Source organism: Cyanistes caeruleus, chromosome 3 (genome assembly GCF_971803275.1).
Source record: "Cyanistes caeruleus chromosome 3, bCyaCae1.hap1.1, whole genome shotgun sequence".
Classification (NCBI taxonomy): domain Eukaryota; kingdom Metazoa; phylum Chordata; class Aves; order Passeriformes; family Paridae; genus Cyanistes; species Cyanistes caeruleus.
In genome coordinates, this window is record NC_141703.1 from 82100472 (window position 1) to 82125545 (window position 25074).

Here is a 25074-nt window from a genome sequence, read left to right on the forward strand (position 1 = left end):
GACATAGCTGGGGGCTCAAACTACACCAATTCTGATGGACAGAGCAGAGCCCAGGGTGACAGGCAGCAGTTGCTGACTCCTGGGAAGGACTAAGCTGCAAGCAGGAAATAGCAGCAGCTGCAAGGAGAAAATAAAATTATTGACAGGAAAGAGCAAGAGAAGAGCCTTAATGCAATATCCACGGAGTTGCAGTCTGAGGTGAGCCCTGTGTTCTCTTTTGCCCTGGAGCTAGAGAGCCTTGCTGAGCTACCAAAATCTCATTAGTGACCAACAGTACAAATAATCAACATCTGCTGCACTACAGCCAAATCCTCTCTTTTCCAGGCTACAAAGGCTGCCCTCCTTCGTGCAGGCAACATTTAAATGGCACCCCCTTCCAGACCTGCACAGGACACAGCTTCAGTTCTCGTTAGAGGTGGTTTAATGCTCTTTTTTTATGTTTATCTCTTCATTTTCCCAGTCCACCTAATGGTGGAAGAAAACCAAAAGCCATCTGAACCCCTGGACACTGAGCTTGGCATGACATTTATGGTGCAACATTCATGGAGCACCTCCAGAAGCATCGGCCAGATGAGTGCACTGTGTGATACAGGAGTGATCTCTGTAAAACCTCAAGGGACAGGAAGAGGGTGATGGAAGTCCTGACATTTCAGGACTCCCTCCGTGATCTCCCAGCACTGGGCAAATCCTTGTCTGGGGTGGTGACATTTAGCTCCATCTGCCACAAAGCTCTTAGCCTGATTTTCCATGCACTCAGCCTGCTCTCAGTGCGAAGTCTGGAGCTCTGCCATGTGGGAAGGAGGAGTCCATTGCAGTGGGAAAATAATTTCCATATCTCCAGAAGCCAGCATTTCCCATGCCACAGGGAAGAACATTAGCCATATCTGTTCCATTCATTATTTTAACTAACGTAGAAATGAAAGGAGCTTAATACCCAGAATCCCTTTTTTACAATTACTGCCATTTTAATTGCTCAGTATAAGCCATTTTCTCTAGGTTGTTGTGGCCAAAGAAATTGAAAAAACAATGTGTAAAATAGATATTTCTGTTTAACATGTATTTAAATTAGAAAAAAATACTCTCATCTAAAAATAGTGTAACAAGTCAGTAATGGTAAAAACAGTGATGAAAAGAAAACAGCATTTACTGATGTTTTGTTTAATTGTCTGTTCCTGCATGATGAATAGAAACCCTCCTTTAAAAGGAAAAAAAAAAAAAAAACTTAAATCATCATCCATTTCCATTAGCCGGGGAAATCAGAAAAAAAATTGAATTGCTATGGAATAAAAGGGTCCAGATTCAAAGCAGAATATTAAGGAACAAGGTAAAAAGGAATTCTCTGAGTTTTGTGTTTTAATGTATTCATTGTAAATTAGGAAAAAAAAATAAAAGAGACTTTATTTGAAATGTTGTAATTCAAATGTGCCCAAGTCAAACAGCTACTTTTTTAGCTCAAAACACACTGAAGAGAGACAGAAGGTGTATAGCTGATGTCAAATGCTGCTGGCATCTTGTCACATTTATAAGTCTTAATTTACATATATGCACTTAGTTGCACTTTATAGGTGTGGAGGTCAATTCTTGCAAGTATAATTAACATCTTACTGCCAAAATTTGTTAAGCTATTAAGGCAAAATGAAGATTAGAATAACAGAGCATGATAACTAGATGCTCTATTAAAGGATGAGTAATAAAAGCTTGGATCTGAAAATCTTGGCTCATTTAGAATATTGTTGCTTCCAAGAAAAAAATTATTTGACTTAGTAAAATCAGAAGTAGTAGAAATTACAAAATTCTGTAGCATAAAAAGTGTGTGAAGCTCATATAAATTAGTCTGAAACAAAATTAAAGTAAATGTTTCATGAAGAGGAGAAACTGATGTACATCTCCCAGCAGCCAGAGAATGAGTGGGGGGACTCTTAGGGGCTGCTTTTCAACACCTGCAAGGAGGTAACCAAGAAGACAAACCCAAACTCTTTACCCAGATGCTTCGTGGGAGAACAGACAACAGTCATCCTCTGAATTGGGGGAGGTTCCATCTGGACCTCATAAGGGGGAAAAGAAGTTACTATGAAGTTAATTATGAACTATGAAGTTAATTAAGAACAGAGTCCAGTGAGGTTGAGGGATCTCAACCCTTGGAGGTTTTCAGGATATAACTGGATAACCCTGCTCTGATTTCAGCATTGCCCCTATTTTGAAGAACAGGTTGTACAGAGACCTCACAAGGTTCCTTCCACTTCAGCAGTTCTGTGGCACATATGGTGATGAGAAAAAATAAAATCCAATATGGGAATTTCAGTATTGAAAGAAAAGTAGATGTATACTATGTGTCTGTCTTTAAAATAGAAGCACTAGCAGTATTTATAGTCACAACCTCTCAGAAATGGTAAATAAGCTCTGTGCTTGAAAGAGGAATAAAAATCAAAGGTTTGCATCTAAGATGCTGATTGAGAAGTGGGCGTTTAGGCAAATTAATTCCCATATATTCATAATATAACCATATCATTGTTATTGACTTTAAAGTCCTTAATATCCATTAAAATCCTACAGACTGAGAGAAAATATGAATAATAAGTGATTAAAAAAGCACTTTATTTTTTTTAAAAAATCAAGTAAAGCTGAATTTAGGTCTGAATAGCTTTCCAACTCAAAGCCCCTTCACAAATTCAAAATTAAATTATCCATAAATTCTTGGCTTTGCAACTTTGGAAGAAATTTAAACATATCTCACTTTTCTAGTAACCTCTCCCTGGCACTCAGCTCAATTATTTTGGGTAACAGGATATACCTGTGCTGAGAAATAATGAACACAAATTTTGTCATAAGTATGAAATTATAAAAGGATGTCAGAAGTATAAAGACTGATGTCATGAAAAAAGGAAAAAGGGGTATTGCTCACAAGACAAGGAAACCAATGAATCACTACGGTTTGGTGTTTTCAGAACATGAAATATAATGGAAAAAGTCTGAAAGTCTGGATGAATCAAGTGGAGAGATGTCTGTTCTGTACAAATTCATTCAGCTTTTACCAGTTGCTGCTTTGACTCCAGTGTCACTTGGACTCATAGAACAGAAAAAGTGAAGATGCTCGTTGCCCCTGGTAGTTCTGAGAGAAAGGCCAGAATATATTTTTATATACCAGGCACTCAAAACTTTTTTTAGAGAATCCAGAGAAAGAACACAATTTGCAAGAGCAGTTGCAAATCTTAGTAGAGTTCACACATTCTACTATGAGACAGACTAAAATATGTATTTTCTGCCCTAACATCACTTTTTCAAGTAAACACTCTGTACATTTTCTGGCCAAAAAGATGATCTGAACAGCTGAACTGGTTCATTATTTTAATAGAGAAGTAGAATTGATAATTACTATGTGTTACCTTTCAAATGACAAAAACATTGACCTCTAAAGGTACATTAATAATGTTACAGTTATGCAGGTAGTTATAATCACTAGAAAAGTCCATGTCTAGACACACTTTCCAGCTAAGGTGAAAGTTCCTTATCTATTTTGATATTAAGCAACTAATAAAATATTCTCAAATTGAGTTATAATTCTATCACTGTGGGTGCAGCTGATGTTGAGATAAGGAGCTATTGAGAACCTTTAGGAACATTGTAGTGGAATATGAAAGCTGCACAGCAACTCTGTGAGGGATCATTAGAAGCCTATTGCTACATCTGGTCCTTCAGAAATTTAGAAAAAAGGCAATTGATAGAAACCAGAGATTCTCAGTTGAACAAAAATTAAAGAAAACTGCTAACTGCTTGCCCCAGATTTTGCAGAAAGCAGGTCTTCCTAAACCTGTTTACATCCTCTGTATGACTTTGGCTGACAAAAATAAGAGTCAAATGTGAAATATTCAGGTTTCTGAAAAGCTATTGCATATGAAACAGTTAGAAAGTTAGCACTATTAAGTGCCATTAAAGCATGGATTTAACAGACAAAGAACTGACTAGAAGATAAATAAAAAAAATAGTCAACAGTAGAGCAACATGATTTCAATTAAAAGGTCTCTAATGTAGATTTGTAGCTAGAGCAGCACATCTTACACTACTGAACCATTTAATGAAATCTTCTGAAATACATAAAAACACTTCTGATGAAAATTATGGATGACAACAGGACTGCTCAGGTTAGGAATACTAATGGCTGAGTTGTAGATGTCCATTCCTCCTAAAAGGATGGGATTCCTTGAACAAATAAAAGTGCTTGTTTTGTAAATATCTTTGGAAATCTGTCTCACTGTATAATCCACCTGTTGGGTTTTTTTAGCCAAAGGACAGAAATACACACTTTTAGATGCCTATGTTAGTTCAGATTAAAAGACTTTAAAAGTGCCTATTTCTCACCTCTGATCCTAAAGAAAACACAGGCTTACTCAAGAAAGTAATTGAAATTACTCCTATTCAATATTATTTTATTTTTTTTCTTTTAAGTACAGGTAAATTATATATTTAGAACTAAAGAACATAAGTAAAGTCTACAGAAAAAAAGGTTGAATAATGGAAAACAGAGCCTCTGGAAATAATGGAAGGCTTGTGACAGGTGACCAAAGAAATTCCTGCCACGTTTATGAAACATGAAAACCATGACAAACTGGACATAACCTGACAACATACTCTTGTAGCCCAGAAAGACAAACCTCTCCTGGGCTGCCTCCAGGGCAGCATGGGCAGCAGGGTTATGGAGGGAATTCTCCTGTCTCTGCTCTGGTGAGACTTCACTTGCAGTGCTGCATCCAGCCCTGGGGTGTCAACACAAGAAAGATGTGGACCTGTTGGAGTGGGTCTTGAGGAGGCCATAAGGATGATCAGAGGGATGGAGCACCTCTGCTATGGGGACAAGCTGAGACAGCTGGGGTTATTAATTCTTGATAGGAGATAACTCTAGGGAGACAGTCTTGCAGCCTTTCAGTATATAAAGAGGGCTTTTAAGAACTAAGGAAATGAACTTTTTAAGAACTAAGGGCTTTTTAAGAACTAAGGAAATGAACTTTTCAGCAGGCCGTTCAGTAGTGACACGACAAGGAGAAACAATTTTAACTAAAAGAGAGTAGGCTCAGACTGGAGATCAGGAAGAAAAAATACATAATCAGGATAGTGAGAAAAATGTAGTGAAAGATGTTGCTTTCGAAAGAAAAGAAAGAGAAGCTGTGAACACCCATCCTTGGAAGTGTTCAAGGCCCAGTTGGATGGGGCTTTGAATAAGTCTGTCTTGTGTAAAGTGTCCCTGCCCATCGTAGGAGGATTGGAATTAGGTGATTTTTAAATGTCCCTTCCAACCAAACCCATTCTTTGATTCTGTGATTTACTGTTTATTTTGGAAAAAAATTAATTTAATTGTCAGATATAAATTTGAAGAGCAATAGATCCATTTAGTACAAAGGACAATACAGAAGCAATTTTATTTCAGCAAGCAATTTATATTACAGAAGCAATTTTATTTACTAAATGATAACTGGTGCAGGGATACGACATTTACATAAAAGTAAAATGTCAACATTTTAATAAGGACATTGTAAATCAAGATGAGAAAAAGAAAATAATCAAATGATAGGGAAATATTTTCTCTCAGTGAAAGCTTTAAAAGAGTAAGATGTTTAATTTTCATCATGTCAGCTTTCCATCATCTAACTGAGAAATTATTTGAGTGCAGTGTTTTATGTAATAGAAGAAGCCATAACAAGAATCACTGCCTGTAAACTATTGCTGGACAACTTTACTCTTGTAAGGTGGGGAAAGGAGCCAGCAGAACAAACTGCCCAAGGAAGTAATTGCTTCATGGAAGTAATGTTACCTGATTCCTTTCAGGACAGAAGGCTTTGCAAAGAGATATAAACCTTTGAAATGCGAATATTCTTTATTCCAGTGCAAGTTAAAGCTTAAGGAAATCTGACTAAATCTAATGGCTCTTCAAGCAGCTCCTCCTGGTCTTAAACTCCCTGAGTCTTTCTTCCTATGGATTGATGGGTGGAGAATAAAAATGAGTCAAGTACACATGTACTGCCTGAGTTTCACTTCTGCCACGAGATCTAGTGACACCAAGTCCTTTAATTTACATGTGAAAATGTTGCTTTCTAAAATCGTTTAAACAGACTGTGACAAACTGAAGATTTAGCAGCATGTGCCAAAGAGTAAACAAAAGAACATCAGAAATCTGCTGCAAAGAATATAGATGGATATATGAGCAGTGTTTGGTTATGTGATCTTCTACACAAACACAAAGGAGCACTTGGAACGGGGATAAGAGGCAAACCCCTTGAGTTTGCATCTGAGAAGACCTCTTAGATGGCCAGATCAGGAAGATTGGCAAGAACTGCCATGGAGAGGCAGCAGGTGGAGATCACAATTCAGTAAATAGAAGTCTCTCCCTCCTCCATCAATACTAGACTAACATGTGATGTGATGCTAAGGACAGCATCATAATTCCTTACACTAGCATGCTAAAAAAAAATGAACAGCATTTTCTAAAAGGTTAGGTATTTTAATACCAGTGCCCTGGGTAATACTAATTTAAAATTTAAATTTCATCAGCTGATTTCCCTGACAGTTTCACTTATTTTTACTTCTTGTTATGAATTATACGTGCTGTTCAAATAGTTGATTGATTTTTCGTCAGATATCTGTCAGATGCTTTTCAGTGCCTGGAAAAGTTTTCTATATATACTTATGTCTCTCTAAGTTCTTGTGCTGATGACATCACCTGTTAGTATGCAGTAACTCAGAGAGACAACAGGAGATTTCAATCATATGTACTAGGAGGTAACCAGGCAAAAATAAGATGTGATTTAAATTACACACGAGTATACAAATTGTTCGCTTTAATGAAAATGACATCAAAAGTTAATCATAGAATGTCTTGGATCAGAAAAGACCTTAAATATCCAACTCCTCTGCTATGCCCAGAATCATGTTCCAGTAGACCAAGTTATTCAAAGCCCTGCTCAAGCTGGCTTTGAACACTTCCAGGGATGGGGCACCAACAAGTTCACTGGGAAGAAAATGCATAAGATTGATCACATACTTGCATAGCTTTCTATGTTAATTATTTTCTATTGTCTATTTATTAAAGGGACTGGCTAATGAGAGTCCTGAAAATGTAGGACAAAGAGTTTGTCTATTTTATGGATACTAAAAAGGAATGTGTGCAAAGAGAGGTGACTGAGAATAAACACCGAGTTCATGGCTCTCCAGTCTGCGCTTCCAGAGAGTAGTCATTTCAACAGAAAAACACAACACCCACCTCTTCCCTTGGCTGATGCCACCACCCACTCTGTGACTCGAGCCACACATTCCTCTGCTGCCTGACTGCCACACTTACTAGAAGATGATCCAGTTTCTTCCTTTGTAGCTCATTAGGTCTCATTAAGGAGAGGGTTTTTTTTTTTCCCCACTGATTCTCAAAAGATAAGCCCTTCAAGTTCTGTGCAGATAATTTTGTGTTTTCTCAGCTGGTACCAAAAAAGTGTTTGTTCATAGCACCAAACCTCAGAAGTGTGAAATATATATATAATACCATTTATGCATTCAATCCTTACTGTTGCAGGATCTGAAAATAATAGCAACAGCTCACAATGTATTTTTGCAAGCAATATTTGCTTCTTAAGCACTCAGTTCATTAAATCTGAAAGCAGCAGAGATAAAAAGCTTGTTTAAGAAAAAGGGACAAATTAGGTTTATGAACTAAGAAATGGTTTCAGCGGAGAGAAAAATATGGCAATAGGACTAAGAATGAAGGACATTATAATATCTTTTCTAAGGGAAAAAAAAGGAAAGGAAAAAAACCTGCAAAAAATGCAGATCAGGAAAAGTGTAACATAACAAGGAGGTGAATACTGAAAATGCACTATACCATCTGGATAATGTTCGACATCAGCAAAAGCATACAAGAATCTAAAGGAATACATGTTCCCAGTTACAATGATACATAATATAGATAGCTAGTAGAATGAACACTTCTATTGAGGTTGGATTCTAATTTCTATTTGCTATTCTAATTGCTATTCCCTAATTTTTTATTCACTTGCAACATTCTGCTTCATTTTGGTAGCATCACATCCTTTCCCTCTGATTAATACAGTAAGAAAGTTCCTCTCAATACTATATCCTGGAAGTGTTTCACACAACTGGAAGATCCTTTCAGAAACCACTGAAAAAAAAGGTCACACCAAACGAGAAGAAATCTTGCCCAATTCCACAAATATTGTCAGAGTATCAGCCTTATCATTTTAATTTTTCTGGCCCATCTAACATTTATATATAAACTACACTAAAATCTCAGAGAGTTTGGGTTTATTAATTACCTCAGCTGTTCCTCAGTATCTGACATACCCGTGCTAAAATAGTAATCCCAGATTTTTTGGCAGCAGCAGGGAAAGGAGGACGCAGTTAGGCATCCTGAGGTGATCAATGGCCTAGACACACTAAAGGCTGGATGAAGGTTGCTGTTAGAATATTCTGTGTTTATGAAAATCATCTGAAAAGTGTTAAAACATTTTTCCTATGCCTTGGAACAGGGAAACACATGGAGTTTTGGATTTAATATATAAATTGGTCTAGCCACGAGACTGAAAAGCTGTTATCACTAGTTTAATCTTGAAATCTCACTCAGGTGAATGTTAAATTGTATCTCTTCACCAGTTCACCCCATATATTCAACAGTAGTAAATCAGAAATAATATATTTATCCTTTGGAGAATTGCTGGTGCGTGGTTTTTATGAAATTTCTCACTGTGAACAGACAGCACTCACAACTGATACATTGTGAGCAGCCTCCCAGGACTAAGAAGTCTGGGTGACATTTTGCAGTTAAACAAAATCTCATTCTAAGACAGAATGACACTAACAGAGAGCAGAAGCTTCAAATTAGCTGTTCATAACACACTGCTGAGCTGCTTTGATATCTTTTCAGTGTAGAGGCTAAGATGAATATTGCTCTTTGAACATTTTAATGCATATTAACACGTGTCTTCTGTGACAAATTTGGACACTATCTTCCCCTCCCCTCATATAATATATGCAGAGGTGTCAAATAATATATGAATATGTAAATATACAGATAGAAGAACACTCAGTGTTCTGGGCATCTGTACAGATATAACCAATGTAAAAATGGAGTGTTTATTTAGCTGACAACAAACTTGTAAATATAAGTATTTAGGCAGAATGATACCAAATATCTGAGTGAGCAGAAAAGGGATTAATAAGATTTTATCACAAGTTTTGGTCATAAGTCTGCCATAATCAATGTCTGTTGTTATTTTAATTATGGTGTTTCAAACCATACAAATTCAGCAATACCCAAGTTCAATTAAATGAGAAACAGCCTGATCTCCAGAAAAACAAGATGGGCAACCAATGTACTTAATCTGGGAAGATATTTTCATCAAAATCTAAAGCATAATTTGTGAAGAAGATGAAAATATCAGATATTGTCCATGAGAGGAGCAGCAGAACAGATTAAATAGTGTGCATCTGGTTGAAAATGTAACATGTTTAACAAAGCATTAATTAGAATTTCCAGTTGAAGTTCCATTTAGTTAAAACATTTAAGTGCATGGGATATGTGCATCTGATATGCATGCATTTCAAATTATTAGAGCAATTTTCATTAGCAGACACTGTATCAGTATGCTCCAGAGTGCTAGAAAAGGCTTTCTCTGATGCCTTTTTTGTATATCATTTGATGCTAGAATTATCATTAATTTCTTTTAACCTCTTCACTTTCACAACATGCTTTCACACAGGTTTGCTTCATCACCTCTCCAGGGTGAAATACACATTTCCTTGACAGAGCTGAACATCAGTAGTGCTAAAATAACTCAAGAATCCTGCTGTATGGCCACTAGTGGAATGAAATACATGAGTGGGCAAGGAAGAGCTGTGGGGAGTCCATTTGTCCTGGTTAGTAGTGTGGCAGGAATGCTGGCTGTCTTAGTGCCACTGCAAACCCCTAACAGAGGTGTGCTGCTGCACATGGCACGGCCCTCACCTCTGGTGTGGAGCACAGTTTCCTCCAAGAGACCAAAGGGAATAGGCTATTTAATGTGCTACCATTTTCTGAATACCTTTTTTTTAAAACAAAATATCCTTTCTAAGGACTAACAAGGCATTTTGTACCTCAATAGAGGTGTGGCAACAACTAAGGAAATGCAGTTCGACTCTTTAATGACTTTTTGGAACAATCAATGTCAGCACGTTAATATAAGATGGAAACAAACGACAAGACTAGAATAAAGTCTTCATTTGGAAGGTCTTTATCTCTCCCTATGTAGTATGTATGAAAATCTTAAGCTTTGGGATAGCAGTGACTAATTTTAAGTGAGCAGTTTACAGTTAAACTAGCAAAGCAGCAGCATTCAGCAGCACTCCACTGAACCTAGCTCAATGCACACTGTAAAATTTGTGCTTTCTTCACAAAGCTATTTATACTTTCTTCACATCAAATACCCAAGGACCCAAAGAAATATTCCTTTTAATCTGTGGGGTACTCCTACATGTAAAAAGACATTTGTCACCTGGTAAATCTGGATTTAAAGCTGAAAGTTCACAAAATTATATTAGATTTAAAATTATTTCTCTCGTAAGACTCAGAGACACCACTTGTCCAAAGTCTTAAACTCTGCTTTTCATCATGATGAGCTGTAAGAGAATTGAGGCACAGCCTTCTCAATGCAACTGATACAAAGAAGTTTTCATAACCTCTTAGCTTTGTCTCTCACATTTCTCACTATGGTAAGAAAATCATCCAAAATTCCCTTCCTGAAAAAATAATCTAAAAAATACAAAAGCACAGAGATGAACTAATAGAAATTCTGTCTTTTTTATGAAGTTGACATATTTTTTTCTCATGTTACTTCTGAACCTGCTTCCTCTGACTGACATGCTGCATTATGCCATTAGACCTACAGAGCCTCGGTGTGTTAGGAATATCCAGCACCATGCATATTTGTGGTACTCAGCCACCATAAACAGATGGTTTGTGCACACACAATGTCACTTGGTGCTCAAAGATTCACAGAAAGTCTGGAAAGAGGAAGGGTTTCACTATGGTTAGAACTGTTGGTCACCAGCTACATTTAGCTCAGCATCTTTCAAGAAAGCAAGCAACCATTTTCTCTTTCACCTGCAAGTGAAATCTAAGCTTTGTTTAGCCAAAGACAGGCAGTTCCAATAATCCATACAGTCACCTCTTTTCCAGGCATTTCCTTTGCCATCCTGCTTTTCATTTGATTTCAGATTCTCAGCTCTGTAAATGAAGTGCAGTAGAGAATTTCTGCAATATAAGCTTGTAATAAGGATAAATTACAGGCTCAAGACAAATGCTTCAGGCATCAGATTAGATGATTTATAGCAGCTAGGTTTGAATAAGATCAAGGCTTTATTCATCCAGTTTGTCAGCTGCACAAAATTGATAGTTGGATAAAGTTCAGGTCACAGTTAACAAACTGTAAAACATCCTCTTTTTTTGGTTTGGTTTGTTTTTTTAACAGAAAGTTCATCAGTAAAAAGCTCTGGATCATTCTGCATTATTTCTCATTCCATCAGGTGACTGTCTCAAAGTAAAGATAGCAGAAGAGCAAACCCCAAATTTTCCCTCTCCCATCAGAAGAATCAAGCTGAACTAAGCAAGTCCTCTACCAATATAAGGTTATATACTGATTTATCTTTTAGAACAGCCAGTCTCTACACACTGGGCAGAAAGAACCAGTCTAATTTAAGAGTGTCTCTGAGCAATGCTCTGCATACCTGTGAGGACACATATTTCTCTCCACTCCTAAGAACTGTTGCCTAACTTGCAACTGGATAATCTCATCACTTATACAAAAAAAAAATTTTTAAAAAAAGCAAAAAAAAAAAAAAAAAAGCAAAAAAAAAAAAAAAAAAAGCAAAAATACGTATTCTAAGGGAATTCTTTAGCTGGTCTGTGAATATATTATACAGCTATAAACACACATTGCTTGTTTTTAATATGCAATATTCCAGCCTATTCAATTACATAAAATGCAATAAATCCTGGTGATATGATACCTCTTAACTTCCTCCAAATGTCTGCAGGGCATTGTAATATGGAGCACTATGCTGAAACTGTATCTTACTTTAAATATTGTTTTCACCAACCAATGTGCTGTGATAGAGCTTCATGCCATTCTCTCCTAGAATTAACTTTGAAATGTTAAAATATCTTTATTTGTAGCAATTTAGAAAGTATTGCAATAGCCTGTTTCCTTACATGCCCATAACCTGTGTACTAAAACCAGACCCACTGAAAAGAAAACCAGTTGATGTCAAGGACATGAGTTTTCATGTACCTTTAGGAACTGGAATTAGATCAGTTTTGAGTTCTTTGGTCCACTGATGCTGAAGAACCACAGACAGGCAGTTGAATCATTAATTCTCTGGGTTATTTAACCAGAACATGAGATACCTGGTCACACTTATAGTTAAGGAGCCATCTGTTTTAGAAGGTCTGAAAATTCACAGAACAGCAGAAACAATAGACATATTCTGTGTATTCATTTCTCAGAAACAGTCCCTTTGCATGAACATGCTGAGCCTCCACTCAAAGCCTATTTTTTAGCTTGAGCAAATCTTTACTTGAAAAAAATCAAGTAAGATTAACAAATAATGATTTGCATCATATGAAGATGTAGGAAGGACAAGTTACACAACACCACTCTTGGGCATAGAGAACTTCTGTTTGCCTACTAACATAAACATCAAGCCAGGATGAAAATTATGTTTTGCTGCAGCTCATGGGGTCTCTTTGCATCATACCACCCAACTAATTCCTATAAATGAGATAGCACTGTGTTCTTATGCACAAAGCTTGATGTAACTATAAGTTTTATTTTTGCTGTCTTTTTAATGTTAACTTGTTCTGATTTTGTGGGTATCAAGTACCACCACAAATGCACAGATACTGTAAGTTTTCACACACTGTTTCCACTTAAATCATGTGTCTTTAGATACCTGATAGATAATATAATAATACAGACTATTCCTTGACTGGACAGTATAATCCTTGACTTTTCAAATCTGTGAATTTGCTGCTCTCATCTGCTTCAAGACAGAAAAAACCTCAGTCCCCCCCTCCAGCTTTTCCTACATTAACCAATAAAAGCTGCTCTCTGGATTTATTTATTCAGTCTTAGTCCTGCTGCAAATATTATTGCATCTCTATTAAACACATAAATAAGAAACCATGAAGAAAGGAACTTCAACCAGTGGACATTATAGATCATTTACTAAGCAAGCACTTTTTCCATAGGCAATTTATGAACACATTTTCCTTCTTTCTTTTCCTCCATTCCCATAATTTTTTGGCATTGCTCAGACTCACTTTTCTACACATGGTGCATTTCTGTAGACCATTTTCACACATTCCTATAACTTTTTTATCAATCTCTTCTCCAGTATACCCACTGACACTCTCTCATCCCAAGTTATCTTTCCAAACAGACACATAGACATGGAAAGAAAAGTCATCGGTGCTATTAGGAGGATAAACTAAGACAACTAAGGTTTACCTCTTTGAGATCAATTACTCATTCAAAAGCCACCTCCTTCCCAGCAGCTGAAGAAGGCAAGTGCTGACGTTCACAGAAAACCTTTGGAATTTGCTCAGCAATCTCCTCATTTTAAATACTGAATTACTAGGAAGTAGCAATGGAAACATTAAACCCTCAAAACATTAAAAGAATATCTTAGAGCTCATGAAGTCATCTGTTTGAAAAGTTGTAGAAAGGGGTCTATACTCTGTAAGAATAGTCAAAATTTCTACCTGCTGATACCAGACTGCAACCATCTCCAAATTACACCAAAGACCAGTGAGTCATATTTAAAAGCTTATTATGGATCTAGCTTTTTTCTTCATTACTGCTTGGAATGGCCTTGTGAAATCACCATTAATTCATCTATAAAAGACTTTAAAATTAGTTATGGCCAGAAGAACCTAGAATAAGTTTAGCTAACACACTTCCAGGCTGATGCACCAGCCCTTGGCCTAACATGGGAACACAACAGTGGAAGAACTTTTCTTTCCCCAGAATGTTTTTTTTCAGTAGTAAAAGCAGTGTTAAAAAATACTTTAGGATTATCAGGGAGGAAGCTTTATCCCCTTTGTCCCAAAGCATCTGGTATGCTATGGTCATGTGAAATTGTCCTTTGGCCACTTTCAGTATGTACTTTTGAACCCCTTCTATAAGTGAACACTGACTCTTTTCCCACATGTTAGAAGGGCCCAGATAAAGAAGAATAAAACTGGGTCTTCTCAGTTCAGTTTCCCATCAGGTTGCCAGGAGTGGTACTTCATATATGACAGCAAAATATCCTGCAAAGCTGCTCCTTTATGATCTGTCTTTAAAGTAGTAATTAATTTAAAAAGAGAAGTTGTTATTGCACCATCCCTGGAAGTATTTGAGGCCAGGTTGGATGGGACTTTCAGCACACTAGTCTTGTGGAAGGTGTCTCTGCCCATGGCAGTGGGGTTGGAATTAGGTGATCTTTATGGTCCCTTCCAACCCAAACCATTCTATGATTCTGTGATTTGATTAAAAATTATCACTGGCTTGTGTTTTTCTAAAATGTTTTTGTACCTCTTCTGCCCTACTTCAGCTATTTTTATTTTTTCCTTCACTTAATTAAGAAACTGTTTGGGAGAGGGTCTGTCTTCTTATTCTGTGTTCCAATGAAACTGCTGCCTTGCACAATACCTCCCAGTTTTCACAACAGATATAAAGCTAGCAGGGAAAAAAATATCTCAGTAAGAAGGAGTTGATTTTGTACACTTTGTTAACACTAGTTAATGAAAAATTCCTAATGGCTTGAAAAACAGATTTTAAATTTTTCTTGGTTTAAAAGTTTGGCTTTAAAATTTCACAAAAGAATGCATTTACCTGAATTCTAAATGCAGGTTATGTCAGAAAATATATGTCACTCACATTTACTCCAATTCCTGTATTTCATTGCAAACATATCTGAAAGCTGCACCATTGTTGACAACAATATGTGAGAAAAAAAGTTTGTAGTATTGATTATGCCAACAGGCACTTGTCAAGGTCAAGGAAAGAGAAGGTAAGGTCAAAGTGAAATGTTCAAGTATTTAAAAGTTACCAGAAAAAGTAGCCTGGTGCTGTAGAAGTCAAAATGAAGCAGAGGAGAGGAAAAGCTGAAACATTAAGAAAAACTAAACATTAAAAAGTGACCAAGGTCTGTCTAGGAAATAGAGGGTAAGATTTTAAAGTTTGGAGCCCACAATGTTCAGTCCTTAACATATAATTGCACTCTTCAAAATCAATCACTAATAAATTTCAATTAAAGTCACAGAATCACAGAGCTATAGAATTACAATCTGAGTTGGAAGTGAGATGGAAGTGTGTACTATTCAACTCATTCTCAAAGTAGAACTTCAAGGTTGAATCAGGCATGTCACGGCCTGTATTATTTTGAAATAATTTCAGGTCCTTATTATTTTAGAAAATTTTAAAAGGAGCTTTGAAAAATTTAAATCCAGAAGTTCTGTGGGGTTTAAGTTGAATGCCAATTTGAGCTAAGAAAATCAAAATTATTTTCACAGTGTTTCTAAGCAAAATGTAAGAATCTTGTTATTGGAAACTTAGTATTATGAGTTAAACTGTGTATTTCTAAAGGGACAGAGGCTTTCAGAGGTCACTAAAAGGCAGAAACCCTTGGATTATAGGGCAGAAATTTAGTATGAGCTGTGTTGCTTGTAATTGCAAAGTTTAAGTAAGTAAATAAGAAAAGGTTTATTTGTCAAAAAAACCCTTTAATTTTCAAATTCCTATGGCCAAAGTGAGCTATAACTCTTCTTAGATAAGTAGAATATATTGCAATTATGTGTGTGTGTGTGTGTGTGTGTGTGTGTGTAAAAATCTAAGACAGTTCATTCAATGATAATTAAAATCTCCAATAGCACTGAAGGCTATAGTAAAGCAGCTCTGCATATTCTATCTCTCAAGAATATTCTGTGCCTTGTAGAAAGTCAAATCATAGCAAAAGTATAATTTTATCAATTCTCTTGGTACTCTCTGTTGCAACTAGAACAAATTTTATTTTTATTTAGTAGAGTTGGTATAAAGTCTCATAACAGATGCTGAACATGGAAAGGTCGCTTAATTGTCTGGGCTTTATAGAATTCAAAGTCCTGATGTCTGAAATTTCTGCAGGCTTTAACTATGGATTAAACTAAACTCAGCCATTTTTCATTTGCAATTTAATCAGTAACAATGTGTTTTGTAAACAAGTGAAAAAGTGCTGTTTTTCTGTTATTGAGAGTTGAGTGCAAAAGACATGGTAGAAAAAATTCTCCCGTGGTAAAATCTCACTCCCAAGTGAGTTAATCAGTTTACTCTTAATTGCTTCTTTTTGTTCTCTAAAATCCTCCAAGTTACCTACTAATTCCTATATATATTTTCATACTTTACTGAATAAAGGATCTGAATGAAAATGTGCTTTTAACTGGATTACACCATTGAGATAAAATTTTTAACCAAACATTTTCTTCTTAGACATAGACACTTGATGTTACAGTAAGATCTACATTTCTATTGCACAAAGAAATTAGAGTACTCTTTTATATGAGGGTCCTATAAACACAGCTGTATTATAAAGATATCATTTTATCATGATCACTTCCACCTTGGGAAATACTTTTTCAAATAACACACAAAAATATCGCCTTTGTAGCTGTAAACCTCCCATAAACATTTTATATAAACAATCAAGAGACTTTGAGTTCACTACAGAAAGAGTATTTATTTCTACTAACATTATGTGTTTCTATAATTTCATTATGCATTTCTAATAACATAATAACTGCTTCCATAGCCATTATTTAACACTTTCCTTGTTCTTTTCTGAATGGATGAATATTTATACTGTGAAGCAAAAAGAAAAATAATTTTGATCCCTTAATTGGAGACTGAATACATAAAAAAAATTAGGTAGGACAGATGACTGAGGCAGTTGCCACCAATGTAAAGTAAAAGTACTAGCAGTACATTTTAAGATAGAATGTGCTTCTTTTTTTCAGAAAGACTATATCATGGCAATAACTATTTTATCTTAAGCTACAAGATGATTTTTCACTAATTTCTGAATTTATGCTCAGAGATAAAATAATTACATAATTTCCAATGATCAGAGATATCACAACTTTCTAACTTTAATAAATAATAACATCTTAATGATTATTTATTTGCTTAATATTTAACCAGGATGATGCCTCCAGAAACAATATGTTTCTTAAAGAAAATTACCCTTAGATGCAAAAGTGCATCTGAGTTTCTTAACTCCTTACTGCTGTCTAATGATGATTTCATAAAATTATTTCAAGATTGCCTAATAACTTGAAAGATTACAAAGATTGCTGATTTTTGAGTCTCTAGCTTCAGAATTCCTGGGCCAGTCCTTCAGGGTTAGGAAGCACTTGTAGCTCCCATGATATTCCACTTAAGTTTACTTTAGAATCATAGAATCTTAGAATCCAAAGATCATCAAGTCCAATCTTCAGCTGAATACCAACCAGCCCACTGAACCATATAGCAAAGTCTCATGACAACTCATTTTTTGGACTTTCCAGGGACAGTACCACTTCCCTGGGCATCTTGTTCCAATGCTTATCCACTCTTCCAGTAAAGAAATTTTTTCTAATATCAATCTGAACCTCCCCTGGGAGCAACTTGAGGCCATTTTCCCCTGTCTTATCACTAATTGCCTGGAAGAAGAGGCCAACCCCCACCTTGGAACAACCTGTTTTCCAGAAGTTGTAGACAGCAACTATATGTAACTAAACAATTACAAAATCCCAAGTGTTTCAAGCAAGAAAATTATCATCAAGGCAAGTGGGCTTTAGCCTCAACCAGAGAAAATTTACATTAAAAAAAAGCAATATATATAGATAAACACTGTTATCTATCAAGGGGGGAAAAACAACAACAACCAAAAAACCTCTCAAGGAAGTGAAGCAGAGTCTGATGTTGCAAGCTGACCACATGGGAATGTCTATGAAAGAAGGGAAATGCTCTAATGAAATATAACTCTTACTGACTAGAGATAAGAAATAAATTTCCTCTCCTTTAAAATGGCTGACTTCTTTGTGCCATCTTGCATTCAAATTACCAATAAATATTTCCTATTTCTGTGAGGCAGATGTTATAGGAACCCAATGATGGTGTCTGTGGATGTGGTTACCTCCTGAAGGAAATATGGAGCACATTCAGCAGCACAGTGAGGTTAAAGTTTACTCCAGAAACCAGGGTTAGTGGATGGTCAGGACCACATTGGCTTTAAAGGAGGCTATGGGAATTGAGGCTGCCACAAATATTCAGCACTTTTGGCTTTGTTTTACAAGAAGGCTGGAAGTGTTTTCAGCAGCCTCACAGCTGTGCAGGTACCTCTTGGAGCCCTCAGAATTTGCAGGGGTTTGTTCAGAAGGATTAGACTGAAGCCACCATCGCTTCAGGAAACAGCTACAGACAAGTGGACAAAGCTTTACCAAATGTGAGCTAAAAAACCTGAACCAACCCCTCCCCCCTCACCCCCCCTCCCAGTTTTAAAGTTTTATATAATGGAAATGACAACTGACCCAGCACCACAGAGTACAATTATAATTAACAGGAGACTTTTCTGAAAAACGTCTGTGCTGCCTTGGGGAACAATGTAGGTCACAGCATCAATTAAAAGCAGAACAAATTCTTCACTGCCTCCATAACATTTAACCCCAAATCATCTTGTTGCTGTAAATTAATGCATTGCTGCATTACATCACAGAAGTGAAAAAAGGGAAAAATAACTTGTTTGAAAACTTATTTCAAGCTCCAGCACTCACTTTACCCCATATAACACAGGCAAGCAATATGGAATACTGATGTTACCAGTACTTTCCTCAGCTTTGTGGAGCAGAATTACTGCAGAATATACAGAACCTGTATATTCAGTTTTCTTTTACCTAATCCTAATATTAATATTAGATCTTTTCAGGAAAGCATGTGATATTTACTTAATTGATGATCAAAACCAGCAGTTTAATGCTGACTGCAAAGGAGATGTAAGATTGTTTAAAATCCAAAACATTAGTTTTGAAGCTACAATGTAGCTATAGTTTTTCCCACATAGCTCTTCTATGTGGCAAAGTGGAATATAGAAACAAATCACTTCAGGTAAAATGTGTTTGCAGGGTCACTACAGCTATTTTACCTAATTACTAATATTAATTACTCATTTTCTAATACTATATCGAAGATGACTGCCAATAGAAGCCACCCAAAAATTTAAGGACATTCATTTTAAAGAATTGTCCACAGGTAATGTCCTTTTTAAGATCAATAAATTCCTGTTTCTTAACAACAAAGGCAATTTTCAGCAGAATTCAAGCCAGAAGAAAGATCTTTGCAATAAAGTCTCTCAAGTGTTGCTGACCTTTCTATTTGTTCATGTGGAAGTACTGAGCAATATCTGGGATGCAATTAAGTCTTTTGAAGTTTTATTATTTACTTGAATGGGAGGTGAAGCAAATTCTTCTCAGCTTGTGAGACTGAAAGGGCAACTACACAGCATTGATAAGATGGATTGCCTGAGCAGTATCTAACAAGGCTCATGAGAGACCACAAGGGAACATCAACTGACACAATAAACAAAGGGGAAACAAATTTACAAAGTGTACCTCTTCTACTACTCCTGAATAATATCAAACAATGAAAGTGTACTGCAGGCAAGACTTCCTGATGCCCATGCAGTACTTTCAGCTCAAAAAATTCCTCGTAGAGAACTCTTCAGGGGTATATAGGCAAAAGCGAAGACCCATTTTTGAAAACTTAGCAGTGGAAAATGCTAAATAGCTATGTTAGTTAATAAATATGTCTCTCAGTAGAGTACAAAGGAAGTAGGTTTGTACATCACAGAAATTCTATTTTAACAGAACTAGGTTTTAAAACAAACTGCCTGTGTTCTCATCTGCATTTTCAAATTCCAGTAAGGGGTACAGGAGCTCAGTTTCTTCTTCCCTGGTGCGATGCTAAGATTATGCAAAGGATGCCAACTTCTGATTAGCCCATTATCCATAGTATCTTGGTTATGGTTTCCAGTGTTAAGGACTGCAATTCCACTGTGGAAGGCTTTAAGGAAATCCAGGATGAAAAATGAGTGGCCAAGCTTTAGAGGGTTTCCAATTTGAGTGTAAAACAGGAGACAACATATACACCCATTCCTCAGCAGTTCTCATCAGGGTTTCACCAGAGTTTTAGACCCATCATTATTGAGACACTGAATTTCTTTTAGACATTAAGACAAAGGCAGACTTTGCTGATGAACTGAGAAATGCAGAGGAGAGTCACGTTTTCGCAGGGAATGATATAAGGTAAGTAAGGTGGGAAGAAGTGAAAATAATTTATTTTAGGTGCAATTCAAAGCAAGAAGCTTGAAAAGACACACTATAATGGGTGTGGGGGGGTGGGGGTGGGACAAAACCAAACTCATTTTAAATATACTTTCTCTAGGTGTTGCTAAGTGCACCTATGGGTTTGTGGGTTAGGGGGTCTCTGTTTCTTTTTTCCTTCAAGTGTTCTGGAGTGTTATCAGATGAGAACATATCAGTCACTGCTCTGAGAACACATGTAATGGTAGTACGGTAATTAATTAGTTCTATGTCAAACAAAAAGAAAAGGTCTAATGACTCTTCAGCCACTACAATGTTTCTCAAAGCCCTTTGTGAAAGAAAGGAAAATGCTATTACTCTTTTACAGATAGGAAAACAAAGGGGAAGAGATTGAAACAAGCTGCCCAAGATGACTTGAGGAGTTGAAAAAAATGTACCATATGTCTAGAACTTCATTTTAAAGGCCACCCAATCTTCAACCAGTTATACAAAATATGACTGAGATGTATATGGCAAACGGACAGCACTGCAAAACATCAAGCCCTCTCAACAAAACCTTGCTGTTTTAATCAAAATTTTGCAACTCCAGATTAAAAATCAGTGAAGGAAAATTAATTCAGAAGTTCATGATCTAGAAGAATTCAAACTTTATCCTCCACACATGTAGGCCAGGAGGTGGGTGTACTGAGCTTTTTTAATGAATTAAAATGGAAGAAAGTGGGAAGGCAAAAAAAAGGAAATAAATGCTTTCATTAGGCCAAGTAATACAGCTCCACATTTCTCCATTTGAGCTACTGATTGGGAAAGAAGTTGATAAAATGCATTAGTTCTATGAGTTGAACCTCCCTCCACAATACCATCTAACCCAACCTTCCTGTGTAGAAGTTTTTTTCTGACTTAGCACCTCAAAAGCACCTCCAAGTTTAAGGCACAAAGCACCATTGGATCACTGGGATCTAAATATCTAAGTATTGTTGTCAGTCTAAGTAACACTGACAACAGCTTGTCTTAAACAGAAGCATGCACACCTATTTCAGGAAAGAACCTAATCCTGGAAACATAACAGGACTGAGATCTACCACTTTCCTTGATGGTTTGTCCTGTGTTCTCACTTTTGAAAACACCTGTCCAGCCTTGGTTTACTCTTACCCTTGCACACATTCTGCTTTTCTCTGCTACTGTGAAGAATCCTCTTATTCCCAGTCATCCCACAGGAATATGCTGTCATTAAGTCATGTCTCTCTCTGGAAGAATTTTTCTCCACTCTAGTCTCTCTTCTGTCTTTTGATATTTATTTATTATGTTTATAAATTAAAGATGCCAAGACCTGGTGGTTTGGAACCTGGAAGTTTCCTTCCACAGTCTCACTGTTGCACATACCAATACAACCACCTCCTTACTCTTAATTTTTAGTGAGGCTTTTTACATTCAAGTTAAAAATACAAACCCCACTGAGCTGTCTGTTCTTTCCTCTGGAACATTCCTAGCATCACTTATGTCAGCTGTAGGGGTTCCTATCCGTATTATGTAAGGCTGCCATTGCTTCATTTGTGAAGTGTAATACTTCTCTTCTAGAGACAGTTTTGACATTTTTGTTTGAATGACCTCTGTTTAAAGGCTAGACTGTAACTGGATTGCACTATCTGATTACTCTGTCCTCCTCTTTTTTCCTACTGTTTCAATCATTGCATTATTTTCAGATTCTAAAATCCAAGAGTTTATACTGCTTTCCAAAGGATTTGTGAAAATATTGAATTATGTTTTCCGCACCTAATTCTAAACTCTGGAAGACTATGGAGAGTGTCTATTTAGAAGAGGATGCAGTTACAGGACAAGGGGGAATGGCTTCAAACTGTCAGAGGGCAAGTTTAGAATGGATATTAGGTAGAAATTCTTTCCTGTGAGGTTGGTGAGGCCCTAGCACAGGTTTCCCAGAGAAGCTGTGGATGCCCCATCCCTGGGACTGTTCAAGGCTGGGCTGGATAGAGCTTTGGCCAACCTGGTCTGGTGGAAGGTGTCCCTGCCAATGGCAGGGGGTTTGAACTATATAATCTCTAAGGTCCTTTCCAACCCAGGCCATTCCGTGATTCTGTCTTATGATTCTATGATCCCTCAAAATTTCTGTGTAAGGGTCATTTCTCATTGACTAATGCTTTGAGATGTGGATCTTCAAGGAATATTATTTTGATAAAGTACAGTTATTTATTTCATACCAGATGAAACACAAAATTAAATGAAATGCCTTACAAAAGCCTAAACAACTCCTAGGACCATTTGATGAGCAAATTCACACTCTGGAATGAAGTATACCTAGCATAATTGCTTGTCTTTAAAACTATGTTGACAGTCATTAATTTCTTACTACTACTAATTTGGTCTTATGGTTGCTTTTTAAGTTAAATTCTCCTTAATCTTTCCAGTATTTTTTCCAGGCCTGAAATAGAACTAGACTTCTCTGCAGCATTATTTGAAAAAAAAAAAAAAAAAAAAAAAAAAAGGTGAAAATAATAGCATGACACTCACATTCCAGAATTTTAAAAATTCTCCAACAGATCTTTTCAGCCTCCTTTTTTAAGGCTCTTAGGTGAAAGTTACCAAGTAATGAGCTTTCTGCTTTACTTATTTTATCACTGGCAGATGTTGTTTAACATGCTTTGAAAGATTCAGTGCTGTTTGTACAGTAGGGACACTGGATCTCCTACCACCATATGGGCTTGCTAGGGAGCAAACAGCACTTCCCTCCTACTGTGTGCCACTCAGTATTGAAGAGGTATCAGAGCTTTTGTTCATCTTTGCACAAATAAATGACACAATTAATTAAACAGTGATTGACTGGCATCATTTCTTGGTTTTGGCATTACAAAGAAGCAGCACAAATTAGTTAATTCATATACAAAATAAACCAAGCAATAAGCTTTGTTAAACTTTTCTCAAAATCTTAGGGGGTAGAAATCGAGTGTCCAGATATATACAGTAAGAGTTCTTGTCTGTCCATTATGCTTGCCACTGAATTCATCCTAGGTTGCCACCTTAATCATTACATATTTTTGGCCTTTGCATTAAGGAAAATTACCTAGACATCCTAAGCCACTATGAATTGATGTCCAGCTGGCAGAGAGCTGTGCAAGATTACTCTGAATCCTCATCTGTCCTATTTATCCCAGAGTCTTGTTAACCCTGGATAACAAAGGATAGCAATTTGGACATCAACAACATATCACTTTAGACTACTTTTATCAGAAATATCCCATTAGTGTGCATTATCTTCATATCTCAATCTGCCTTCTTTTCCTCCTGAGACTGCAAAGAATCCAGCTGGCAAACAGCCAGAATATCAAGTTTCTCACACATCTATTATCATAATGGCAGAAGGTCATACACTGAAAACTGAGCACACAAATGCAACATAAACTAAACTGAGTATTTTGATAACAGAAATTTATGGAGGTTACTATTCTGGTGAAATAGCATCACTTGCACTTTTGTTTGATTTGGAGGGGTTTTTTGTACTTCTGGTTTCGATGACAACTCTTCTATTGGGAAAATTCTTTGATTAAAAAACAAACAAGCAAACAAACAAACAAAACCCGAAAACAAATCACAAAAAGCCCCACACCAAATCAAACTTCAACAATGCTTTTTTCTGTCAGGCTCTCTGGGTCCATAAATATGCTTAGTCTTTCTGTCCTATATCCTGGTTTGGTCCTGTTACATGTCAGAGACTGATTGTGCCTCTGTTGGACCAACAGGCAATAAAAAAAAATATCAAAAAGATAAAGGTGAAATTTCCCTGACTGCTTGAGATACCAAAGTCAAGACATTTACACCTAAGTTATTTGACCATAAAGATGTCTAGACAATGGAGAGACAAAATAATTTCCAGGGCATGATCCCCTCCATCTAAAGGAGGCATCCAAATCATATTAGAATTGTGATCAGGACAGGTCTCTATCATGGACTTCCTCAAATGTCAAAAGTCAACTCAAGCCACATTGTTTTTGTAATAGCTCAAACTGTTTCCAGTGTGATTAGTATGTAGCTGAGGTTTCTTGCATGCCACAGCATCCTGAAAATTATTGAAACATTTGTGCAATTATATTTCTTTTTAACTTGAAATGAGCCCTTTTGGGTGCAGGGAAGCATTGGTGGAGAAAAATTGGAAAAATTATGAAGCAGCAATTCAGAAACTATTTGCTTTCCTCACTTACTTCTCACAGCCAACTTCACTACTCTCACCTGTGTATTAGTCCATTCCATTTCAGGAAAAGGTCCCAGCTGAAGGCCTCTACCTGTGGGATTTTCTTCCTCTTGTCCTTTCTGGAAGTACATAGAGACATCTACTCAGGACACGTTCCAAACTCAGATTTCTCATTGTCTTTGCATATGGCGCTTAGTTGGGTGGGTTTGCTTCCCAGGTTGTTTTTTTGGGGCAGTGGGTTCGTTTATTCCCTTGAGGCTGTAAAATGGTGTTAATAACATGCTGAATTGCCCAGAGGCTTTATAACAAAAATAAATTGGCGTTATATTACATAGTATTAAAAATGTGAGTGTATATTATTGATTATTAATATCTATGAATTAGCTATTTATCACTGAAGGAAGAACAAGCAAGTTATGTATATTTTACAAGAATTAACACTGTACTAATGTGTTTAGGTTAATTTTTAGTATGC

At 36.5% G+C, this 25074-nt stretch overlaps 1 protein-coding gene across 29 annotated transcripts in view; it reads right to left on the reverse strand.

Annotated features, from left to right (window-relative positions):
- DLG2 (discs large MAGUK scaffold protein 2) overlaps window positions 1-25074 on the reverse strand; it is a 986702-nt gene that overhangs the window by 567129 nt on the left and 394499 nt on the right. For 7 of the 29 annotated variants that reach the window (XM_086882223.1, XM_086882214.1, XM_086882236.1 and 4 more), the window contains one exon: window positions 24638-24718. The exons of the other annotated variants lie outside the window; for them this stretch is intronic. In XM_086882223.1, coding sequence (XP_086738349.1) covers window positions 24638-24718 — 81 coding nt within the window. The remainder of the gene's footprint in view (window positions 1-24637; window positions 24719-25074) is intronic. 29 annotated transcript variants of the gene reach the window in all.